The sequence below is a fragment of the Lithobates pipiens genome, unplaced genomic scaffold (assembly GCF_037356315.1).
Source record: "Lithobates pipiens isolate NorthernLeopardFrog02 unplaced genomic scaffold, aLitPip1_a1.2 Scaffold_28, whole genome shotgun sequence".
Taxonomy (NCBI): domain Eukaryota; kingdom Metazoa; phylum Chordata; class Amphibia; order Anura; family Ranidae; genus Lithobates; species Lithobates pipiens.
Genome location: NW_027507789.1, coordinates 227,555,272 through 227,567,174, shown reverse-complemented (window position 1 = coordinate 227,567,174; position 11,903 = coordinate 227,555,272). Strand labels below are relative to the sequence as shown.

Here is an 11,903-nt window from a genome sequence, read left to right as displayed (position 1 = left end):
GTTTAACTATTTTTTGGTACACTTTATTTGAACTATTTCTGGTACATTATTAATATTTTTTGGACATTTTTTATGCATAACATATATATATATATATATATATATATTTTTCTATGCAACATGCATTTATAGAGGTTTATTTTCGGGACACATTCATTTACTGGTTGTATTTATTTTTTAATATTTAGCCTTTATCACATAACCTTGGTCATCTATTAGGCACTGGGTTTATATTATTCATTACTCATTCTCTTTCTTAGGATTTAGTTCTTCAGTGAGGGCTCAGCTTTCCGGCTTTAGGTGAAGAGCTTTGTTCTCACACGGGTGGATCATTACACTTATTTACACCTATGGGTAGGGGTAGGTGGTTTATCCTAACACTGCGATTTAAACATTTGAGTTGCTTTTAGCGACTTATCAGATCACCCTTTAGCATATAGCATATTACTGGGGAGGCAGCCATCTTTATTTTTCTCCTAAGCGTGGTACTTTTCTATTTTTATTTAATTTTTTATTTTATAGTGCAAAAATAAAAAAGCAGAGGTGATCAAATACCACCAAAAGACAGATTTGGTTTGTCTACAATGTTGCACAATTGTCAAGTAAAGCGAGGCAGCGCCGAATTGCAAAAAAGGGCCTGGTCATTAGGGGGCAAGTGGCTATTAAAAGGAAAAAGCAAGCTTTAACATCACTTTAAGCTCTGAAAACAAAAGTTGATTGGTTGCTATGCACAGCTGCTCCAGAATCTGCCCCTCTAGGGCAGCACAGCCACCCCAGAACTATAGGAGTAAAGCAGACTGTGATCACCGACCAATGACCGGCTTTATAAGAAATGTCTTTTTACTCTGCACTTCAATGTGGAGATTTCTCTTGTTAAAAATGTATAAACCAGAATGAAAAAAAATAAAAAATAGAAATGTAGCTCCAGAAGGTGAAGAGCAATTCTTAAGGCCTCCTGCACTCATCTGTTTAGCCGGATACAACGGATTCCAGCTGTAAGAATCAGCGGGAGGCGGGAAGCCGTCCACGCCGGGAGGAGACAGCGATTACTGCTAGCTGCTATAGCCAGCAGGCTGGTTGTGTCCAAGTTGATGGACTGACCAAGTTGGTACATTCAGCCTTGCCCACTCTAATGGTTCAAATCTTGACCGGTTCCTGCTGAACCGAGTGAGATTCGAACCGTGTACGGCTGGCCATAAAAGCGCCTGTCAAGTACTGTGAAGCTGTCCTCAGATAACAATCCTGTGTACTGCAGCAAAAGTCCAAATATTTGAAACATCCAGCAGCTGAAAGGCACTTAGAAGCTGGGAAACCGACTGCTGTGGGAAGAGACTCTGACATCACACGCTGGGAGGAGAGAAGGGGTGTGGCTACATGTTTCAAGGTGGTCACGCCTCTTTCTCAAGCCTCCTTGCACACCACGGGAGGTTACCTGTGGTTACAGAATGTCTAAGCGAGCTGCGGCCAGGTTTGGACATGGGCAGGTAACCACTTGGTGTGTGGCTAACATGCGAACAGCAGCAGCCGCTGTTTGTCCGTTATTAGTTTATAAAGGGGGTAGAGCGGGTGCTGGTAAACGTATACACTGGTCATTCTGGACGCAAGAATCCACGTATTATCATCACTGGAATTTGGTGTATGCGGCTAAACGGCCATATGCCACCAAGACTCGGTGACTGTACGCACTTTTCCGATCAATAAAGTTGCTGTATTTGTCCCCAGAATGCGCACTGCGGGCCTGACAGCAGGTCTGTCAGCAGGAGGTCACGCCGAGCGCTTCAATGGAAAAACGCAACTCTGACAACGGATGTTTTCTGTAAATGGAGTATATTGAAACAACTGTCTATTCTTATCAGACTGACGATACACTGCAGAAGTGACAGGTTCTCTTTAAGGAAGTTGTAGTAGCATCAGCAGTCTATAGGGGGCGGTGAACGTACCTGTTAGGGCTCCATGGTATGGGGGGCGTGGCGCTGATTTCTGGGAAGAGAATACCATTATCTCGTATTCGATCCAAAGCGTAGTGCATTTCACACAATGGCTGCCTATTCAGCTGGAACTGCAGCTCCACCTGCAGGAAGAAAACACACATGACATCAGAAAGGGGAGACAAATAAACAGTACAAGATGAAAACTGGGGTCCGGTATATTGTCTGGGAGATCAGAGGGGACACAGAGAAGACAGGAACACAGACCCCGTATATGAGTATGAGCAGAATCCAAAATCAGACCTTAACAGTACACGGCAGTCCCAGATAGCCGCTTATCACACGAAGGAGAAAAAGCCCTCCTAATTACCTCCACCATTGTTCTGGGCTCTGCTGCCACGCCTGGTGTAAAACACTCCAGCAGGGATGGCATTGCCAAGTGTACAGACCTGGGAACTCAGCACAGGGATGGTGGGAACCCCTCATAATGGGCACAGCGGGTGTACAGACCCGGGAACTCAGCACAGGGATGGTGGGAACCCCTCATAATGGGCACAGCGGGTGTACAGACCCGGGAACTCAGCACAGGGATGGAGGGAACCCCTCATAATGGGCACAGCGGGTGTACAGAGCCGGGAAATCAGCACAGGGATGGTGGGAACCCCTCATAATGGGCACAGCGGGTGTACAGACCCGGGAAATCAGCACAGGGATGGTGGGAACCCCTCATAATGGGCACAGCCGGTGTACAGACCCGGGAACTCAGCACAGGGATGGTGGGAACCTCTCATAATGGGCACAGCGGGTGTACAGACCCGGGAACTCAGCACAGGGATGGTGGGAACCTCTCATAATGGGCACAGCCGGTGTACAGACCCGGGAACTCAGCACAGGGATGGAGGGAACCCCTCATAATGGGCACAGCGGGTGTACAGAGCCGGGAAATCAGCACAGGGATGGTGGGAACCCCTCATAATGGGCACAGCGGGTGTACAGACCCGGGAAATCAGCACAGGGATGGTGGGAACCTCTCATAATGGGCACAGCGGGTGTACAGACCCGGGAAATCAGCACAGGGATGGTGGGAACCTCTCATAATGGGCACAGCCGGTGTACAGACCTGGGAGCTGAGCCCAAGTATGTTGGGAACCCCTCATGGAGGTGTTTTGCAGGTCTACAGAACTGGGAGATAAACCACGGGAATCTTACCTGTGGAATCTGAGATATCTGAGTGACCCCTAAATATGAACAGCTACCAAGTGACTCTTATTCAAGTGGTTCCAAAGGGAGAAGGTGCATTCTATGCATTAAAATAAATAAAAAACCTTCTGTGTGCAGCAGCCCCCCTCAGCCACCCCCAAATACTTACGTGAGCCCATCTCGACCCAGCAATGTTGCACAAGAGACTCGGCTGTCCCTCCTGATTGTCTGAGACGCTCCTGCTGCTGTCAATCAAAGTCAGTGAGCAAATGAGGAGAGAGAGGGGGCAAGGGCCAAGCCGAGGCTCCATGTCTGAATGGATGGACATACAGAGCAGCGGCTTTGCTCAGGTGCCCCCATAGCAAACTGCTTGCTGTTGGGGCACTCTGCAGGTGGGAGGGGCAAGAGAAGTTGCAAGGGACCTGAGAAAAGGAGGAACGGGGCTGCTCTGTGCAAAACCATTACACAGACCCGGCAAGTATAACATGCTTGTTATATTTGAACCAAAAAAAAGAAAAAAATCAGGAAGAAAGACAACACCACAGACTTGCAGAACCTGAAATAAAAGAACATGCGTGGAGTTTTGCTGCCTCTGCAATCCGCTGACAGTGAAGACTCTATAGTCTCCTTTCTATGGCCTCACCTGCATTTCCCGGTCGGCTCGAAGCCGCAGCTCCTCGCAGCAGTCCTTGCATATTCTAAGAAAGATGTAATCCTTGGTTTTCTCCTCAATGAGGGCCTCAAAGACCTTCTCTTTGCTGCCCTGAGTCTGCGGAGATTTGTCCTTGCAGACCGGCAACACATACACCGCATTCACTTTGGTCATCACCAGCCTGCCAGCCAAAGTGTCTTCAGAAAGTGTCTCAGTGAGTTTAAAGCGCCCAAACAGCTGCCCGTTCTGGGCATATTTCGCCCCTCCGGACACGCCCGTCAGCATGAAGCTCGCCACCAACTGCAGCTGCACTTTGATGTTGAACCTGAGAAAAGGAGAGAGATGAATAAACAGGACATATAGACATGAATACTGGAAAACTCAACAGCAAAAAGTGGCAGACGTAGAACCTATCCTGAGAGGGTGAGGAGCCACGTACGGACCTGAGGGAAGTCCCCACAAAGAACCTCTCATCCGAAAAACATCAAGAACTTGGAAGTGGAACATGCATCAGATATAGGATCATCACATAGGTGAGGACAAGGCTGGACATAAAATACAGACATAGGTGAGGACAAGGCTGGACATAAAATACACACATAGGTGAGGACAAGGCTGGACATAAAATACAGACATAGGTGAGGACAAGGCTGGACATAAAACACACACTTATGTCTGTATTTTATGGTCCGGTCTAGTCCTCACCTATGTCTGTATTTTATGGTCCGGTCTGGTCCTCACCTATGTCTGTATTTTATGGTCCGGTCTAGTCCTCACCTATGTCTGTATTTTATGGTCCGGTCTGGTCCTCACCTATGTCTGTATTTTATGGTCCGGTCTGGTCCTCACCTATGTCTGTATTTTATGGTCCGGTCTTGTCCTCACCTATGTCTGTATTTTATGGTCCGGTCTTGTCCTCACCTATGTCTGTATTTTATGGTCCGGTCTGGTCCTCACCTATGTCTGTATTTTATGGTCCGGTCTTGTCCTCACCTATGTCTGTATTTTATGGTCCGGTCTGGTCCTCACCTATGTCTGTATTTTATGGTCCGGTCTGGTCCTCACCTATGTCTGTATTTTATGGTCCGGTCTGGTCCTCACCTATGTCTGTATTTTATGGTCCGGTCTGGTCCTCACCTATGTCTGTATTTTATGGTCCGGTCTGGTCCTCACCTATGTCTGTATTTTATGGTCCGGTCTTGTCCTCACCTATGTCTGTATTTTATGGTCCGGTCTAGTCCTCACCTATGTCTGTATTTTATGGTCCGGTCTTGTCCTCACCTATGTCTGTATTTTATGGTCCGGTCTAGTCCTCACCTATGTCTGTATTTTATGGTCCGGTCTAGTCCTCACCTATGTCTGTATTTTATGGTCCGGTCTGGTCCTCACCTATGTCTGTATTTTATGGTCCGGTCTAGTCCTCACCTAGGTCTGTATTTTATGGTCCGGTCTGGTCCTCACCTATGTCTGTATTTTATGGTCCGGTCTGGTCCTCACCTATGTCTGTATTTTATGGTCCGGTCTAGTCCTCACCTATGTCTGTATTTTATGGTCCGGTCTAGTCCTCACCTATGTCTGTATTTTATGGTCCGGTCTAGTCCTCACCTATGTCTGTATTTTATGGTCCGGTCTGGTCCTCACCTATGTCTGTATTTTATGGTCCGGTCTGGTCCTCACCTATGCCTGTATTTTATGGTCCGGTCTTGTCCTCACCTATGCCTGTATTTTATGGTCCGGTCTAGTCCTCACTTATGTCTGTATTTTATGGTCCGGTCTAGTCCTCACCTATGTCTGTATTTTATGGTCCGGTCTGGTCCTCACTTATGTCTGTATTTTATGGTCCGGTCTTGTCCTCACCTATGTCTGTATTTTATGGTCCGGTCTAGTCCTCCCCTATGTCTGTATTTTATGGTCCGGTCTTGTCCTCACCTATGTCTGTATTTTATGGTCCGGTCTTGTCCTCACCTATGCCTGTATTTTATGGTCCGGTCTGGTCCTCACCTATGTCTGTATTTTATGGTCCGGTCTAGTCCTCACCTATGTCTGTATTTTATGGTCCGGTCTTGTCCTCACCTATGCCTGTATTTTATGGTCCGGTCTTGTCCTCACCTATGTCTGTATTTTATGGTCCGGTCTGGTCCTCACCTATGTCTGTATTTTGTGGTCCGGTCTAGTCCTCACCTATGTCTGTATTTTATGGTCCGGTCTAGTCCTCACCTATGTCTGTATTTTATGGTCCGGTCTAGTCCTCACCTATGAATGCCAACATGTACTGTGACATACTGAAGCAGAGCATGATCCCCTCCCTTCAGAGACTGGGCTGCAGGGCAGTATTCCAACATGATAACCACCCCAAACACACCTCCAACACCACCACTGCCTTGCTAAAGAAGCTGAGGGTAAAGGTGATGGACTGGCCAAGCATGTCTCCAGACCTAAACCCTATTGATCATCTGTAGGGGATCCTCAAACAGAAGGTGGAGGAGCGCAAGGTCTCCAACATCCACCAGCTCTGTGATGTCATCATGGGGGAGGGGAAGAGGACTCCGGTGGTGACCTGTGAAGCTCTGGTGACCTCCATGCCCAAGAGGGTGAAGGCAGTGCTGGAAAATAATGGCGGCCACACAAAATATTGACACTTTGGGCCCAATTTGGACATTTTCACTTAGGGGTGTACTGACTTTTGTTGCCAGCGGTTTAGACATTAATGGCTGTGTGTTGAGTTATTTTGAGGGGACAGGAAATTTACACTGTTATACAAGCTGTACACTCACTACTTTACATTGTAGACAAGTGTCATTTCTTCAGTGTTGTCACATGAAAAGAGAGAAGAAAAGATTTACACACATGTGACTGAGGGGTGTACTTACTTTTGTGAGATACTGTAGGGTGTAGGGGATGACCAGGCTGGCCATAAAATAAAGACATAGGTGAGTACAAGGCTCCAGCACTTACAGATTGTTTAATCTGTTGGCGCCAGCCGTACGCAAATATGCAGCCTCTCTGCGAATGGGCCTTGGCACCGAGTCGCTATTTGAAATCGGGAGCTTCCTAATCATGTGACAGTTATGACAGCCAATCACGGGGGCCGCATGATCAGCATCCTAAACCCCTTAAAGGCGCCGGCTCCAATGGCTTAACGTGGTTGTAATCCCCTTCATATCCCTAGTGAAGTGACTGGTCTCAAGTAATACACAGAGATTAAACAAATCCTTCTACATGAGTTGTATTTGTTTATCTACACTTCAGTCTTCTCTTCTTTACATCTGTTCAAAGTGCTAAATTATAATGTTTGTCTGAGAGTGAAGAAAAAAAAAAAAAAAAAAAAAAATAAAAAAAAAAAAGGGGGGGGGGGGGGAGGAGAGCTGAAGTCACACTCTGCAGGACTCAGAAAGAGAGAGTTCTGATTGGAGGGACAGGACACCCCACCCCCTCCACACAGCACACAGGAACAGAGCTGAGGCTGTCAATCGCAGGCTGTGTGCTGGAGCACCCGTCACCATTTTTCTCTTGGTGTCAGGAAAACTTGTCATAAGTGATTTCTGCAGATAGTAGAGGAAGGAGGCGGCAGACAGAAATGACACTTAGAGGAATATGCGTTGTGCAGATTTAATGTCCGAGGTTTAAATCCAATTTAAACCACCTGGGAAAAGAAATAAGAGTTGAGTGACGAAGCAGACACTGGACTACGTTCCCTCCAGCTTGATGTACGCTATAGATCAGGGAACAGCCCATCATCTGCTGCAGAACTACAAGTCCCATGATGTATCTGCCTCTGGGAGTCATGCTGGTGGCTGTCAGAGTTTTGCATTGACTCATGGGACTTGTAGTTCTGCAATAGCTGGGAGGAGCTAGTTATCCTATCCCTGCTGTGAAATCTGGTGGGAGGGGTGTGGAGAGGTCACGTGACAGGAAGTGGAAAGGCGACACTTACTTGCTGACTTCCTTGTACTGTGCAATCTCTTCAATATAAAGCAGGTCGTGCAGGCGGGACTGGTAATTGGCCTTCGTCAGGGATTTGTCCAGCACAGACTGGGTAAACAATTGGTCTGCGGAGAGCGGGATTTGGTATCGGCTGAGGAGACTCCTCTCAATTTCAGTAGTTTCGTTCGGCTCATACTCCACGATGGTTTTGGACATGGAGTCCCAGCGCTTCGCCGTCGTTAGCAGCTGCTGCCGGGCTTGCATCAAGTATTCAAGGTCTGCGGGGGGGGAAAGACGGACAACATGAGAGAGCGACACACACACACACACACATTGCGAGGGCAGCAACTGACCCCCCCACCCCTACAGCTGTACACAGGGCAGAGGCTGGGCTATGCTGAAACATGTAGTCCTCCCAGCAGCTCAATACACACAGATCTCACTGTGATCATAGACTAAGGATGAATATTCCCAGATGAGAACGAATTGTGAATCATCTGCGACAATTAGGCCGTAAAATCCAAGAAACGCTTTGTTATTACATTCAGAATAAGCTTACCCAGTAATACTGCACACTCCGAGGGGGGGGGGGGGTGGATGGTGAACAGATAATGTGTACCCCTGGGGGGCACACACTACCATGTATAACAATATCAGTCATAAGTACTTGTAGCCGTCGACTTTAGAAAAAGTTTTTTTGAGTGGATAAGTGGTTAATAAATGTTTGAATGTTTTGTTACCATACAGCTCCGCCCTAACACGTTTCGTCATTACGACTTTCTTGATGAATACGACTTAACTGAATAAATGTTTGAACGGGGTTACGCTATGTGCTTCGGTCTTTGCCTCATTGGCGATTGCTATGATGGAGAACACCGGCCATTGATGGAACAACCAATGTGATTGGGAGAATTATGCTCTTCATGCGGATAAGGAGGATTGAAAACTGGCTACAAGGGCGAGTTCAGAAGGTGGTGATAAATGGGGAGTACTCGGAATGGTTGGGGGGTGGGTAGTGGGGACCCCCAAGGTTTTGTGCTGGGACCAATCCTATTTAATTTGTTCATAAACAACCTGGAGGATGGGGGGAAACAGTCCAATCTCTGTATTTGTGGACAATACTAAGCTAATCAGGGAAATAACTTCCCCACAGGATGTGGAAACCTTGCAAAAAGATCAGAACAAATGAATGGGGGGAGGGGCAACTACATGGCAAATGAGGATCAATGTAGAAAAATGTAAAATAATGCATTTGGGTGGCAAAAATCTGAATGCAATCTATAGACTGGGGGGAGAACCTCTGGGGGGGATGTAGGATGGAGAAGGACCTGGGGGTCCTAGTAGATGATGGGCTCAGCAATGCCAAGCTGCTGCCAACAAAGCAAACAGAATATTGGCATTAAAAAGGGATCAACTCCAGAGATAAAAGGATAATTCTCCCCTCTACAAGACTCTGGTCCGGCCGCACCTGGAGTATACTGTCCAGTTCTGGGCTCCAGTCCTCAGGAAGGATGTACTGGAAATGGAGCGACTACAAAGAAGGGCAACAAAGCTAATAAAGGGTCTGGAGGATATTAGTTATGAGGAAAGGTTGTGAGCTCTGAACTTATTCTCTCTGGAGAAGAGACGCCTGAGAGGGGATATGATTTCATTATATAAATACCAGACTGGTGACCCCACAATATATAAATACTGGACTGGTGACCCCACAATATATAAATACCGGACTGGTGACCCCACAATATACAAATACCGGACTGGTGACCCCACAATATACAAATACCAGACTGGTGACCCCACAATATACAAATACCAGACTGGTGACCCCACAATATATAAATACTGGACTGGTGACCCCACAATATATAAATACCAGACTGTTGACCCCACAATATATAAATACTGGACTGGTGACCCCACAATATATAAATACTGGACTGGTGACCCCACAATATACAAATACCGGACTGGTGACCCCACAATATATAAATACTGGACTGGTGACCCCACAATATATAAATACCAGACTGTTGACCCCACAATATATAAATACCGGAATGGTGACCCCACAATATATAAATACCGGAATGGTGACCCCACAATAGGGAGAAAACTTTTCTGCGGAAGGGAGTTTAAGGCACGTGGTCACTCATTAAAATTAGAAAAAAAGACGTTTAAACTTAAACTATGTGGAGGGTTCTTTACTGTAAGAGCAGCAAGGATGTGGAATTCCCTTCCACAGGCGGTGGTCTCAGTGGGGGGCATTGATGGTTTCAAGAAACTATTAGATAATCACCTGAATGACCACAACATACAGGGATATACAATGTAATACTGACATATAATCACACACAGAGGTTGGACTTGATGGACTTTTGTCTTTTTTTTTTAACCCCCGCTACTATGTATCTATGTATATGTGTCAGAGGGAGTGGGGACCACTTGCTGCACTTTGGTGTTTGGAGTCACTGTCCAGGAGTGGATGATAACTTTTATTAAAATGGACAACTGACACCTTAGAGAAATTTTTGCTCCCGTTAGAGTGCAAGCCCTTTGCTCGCACTATCACTTTCTGGTGTTATTTGGTTGGAATAAAAGAGGAGCTGCTCTACGGGAGTGATTGTTATAAATATTCTCCTTGTGACTGACATTACACGCAGAACATTTCCAGCTCGCCATCACCTAATGTGAACAGATGGTGACGGAAAGGTGAATATTCTCTGTCTCCTCTCATTATTCTATGCGATTAGCTGAGCAGCCGGAAAGAGGAAGTGGAGAAGAAAACTCATTGACCTTCTGATGAGCCCGAGGCTTCTGTAATAACGCGACTGTGAGATTATCCGCTACTCTGAACACGGAACATCTTCACAGGCTGAGCTGGCGGGGCCGCAGAGACCGGGACATGGCGCCATGGTAATGCAAATCAGATCATCTCAGCGGAAGCGCCATCCTTGGAGAGAAGTGCAGGAAGGGGTGCGAGCAACTGGGTGTCCAACTAGCCCCACATTAAACAACGGACCACCTACTAGAATGAAGTGACATCACTCGTGGGTCACATAGGATCGTATCTACTCAGAAAAATGAAATGTAACTCTATGATATGGGGAGCACTTGGAATATCGATTAATTTATGCAGTGCATGTGGTCTGATAGTATCATTCTATATGTAGCACCCTGGAGTTTAGGCAGGGTTGCTCATCAAAATTTTCTTGCAAGGAATAATCATCTTGGCTAATTGTTAAGAGATCAACTGATTTCTCCCTAAGTTTGGTCTTGTTGCATTTTTGCAAAAAGAGAAACCGCGCTTGCCTGACCACAAAAAAAAATAAAATAAAATAAAAATGTGCTGCAAACCCAAATGTTATACTACATTCGACACAAGACAGAAAAAAAAAAAAGAGTGGGTTGCGCAAAGAAAAAAAAATTATTAAAATTAATTATTATTGCATCTCAGAGATAAATAAGTGAATATTAACACCAATCTATGCAAAAATAAGTGTAAAAATAAGTTGCATTTTTCTCTTCTACCACTAGGTGGCCGGGTGCCTGGTGGTACTAGGTACGAGAAAGGGCAATGCAAGGTCAGATTATAGGTATATGGGGCATCTCAGCCAATGGGTGGGGGTAATCTTATAACCTAGGCCAGTGATGGCGAACCTTGGCACCCCCAGATGTTTTAGAACTACATTTCCCACGATCATGCACTCTGCTGAGCATCATGGGAAATGTAGTTCCAAAACATCTGAGGGTTGCCAAGGTTCGCCATCACCGGCCTAAGCCATCTTTATGTAGAGCAACAATTCTTTTTTTTCAGATCCTCAGGTTCTTTGCCATGAGGTGCCATGTTGAACTCCCAGTGACCAGTATGAGAGAGAGAGAGAGAGAGCGATAACACCAAATTCAGCACACCTGCTCTCCATTCACACCTGAGACTTTGTAACACTAACAAGTCACATGACACCGGGGGGGGAGGGAAAATGGCTAATTGGGCCCAATCTGGACATTTTCACTTAGGGGTGTACTGACTTCTGCTGCCAGCGGTTTAGACATTAATGGCTGTGTGTTGAGTTATTTTGAGGGGACAGGAAATTTACACTGTTATACAAGCTGTACACTCACTACTTTACATTGTAGACAAGTGTCATTTCTTCAGTGTTGTCACATGAAAAGAGAGAAGAAAAGATTTACACACAGGTGAC

At 46.1% G+C, this 11,903-nt stretch overlaps 1 protein-coding gene across 1 annotated transcript in view; it reads right to left on the bottom strand.

The window, feature by feature from the left end:
- Positions 1-11,903, bottom strand: part of HELZ (helicase with zinc finger) — a gene marked incomplete in the record, with an annotated part of 102,107 nt that overhangs the window by 33,301 nt on the left and 56,903 nt on the right. The window contains 3 exon segments of the mRNA XM_077460648.1: positions 1,941-2,071; positions 3,772-4,105; positions 7,715-7,982. Coding sequence (XP_077316774.1) covers positions 1,941-2,071; positions 3,772-4,105; positions 7,715-7,982 — 733 coding nt within the window.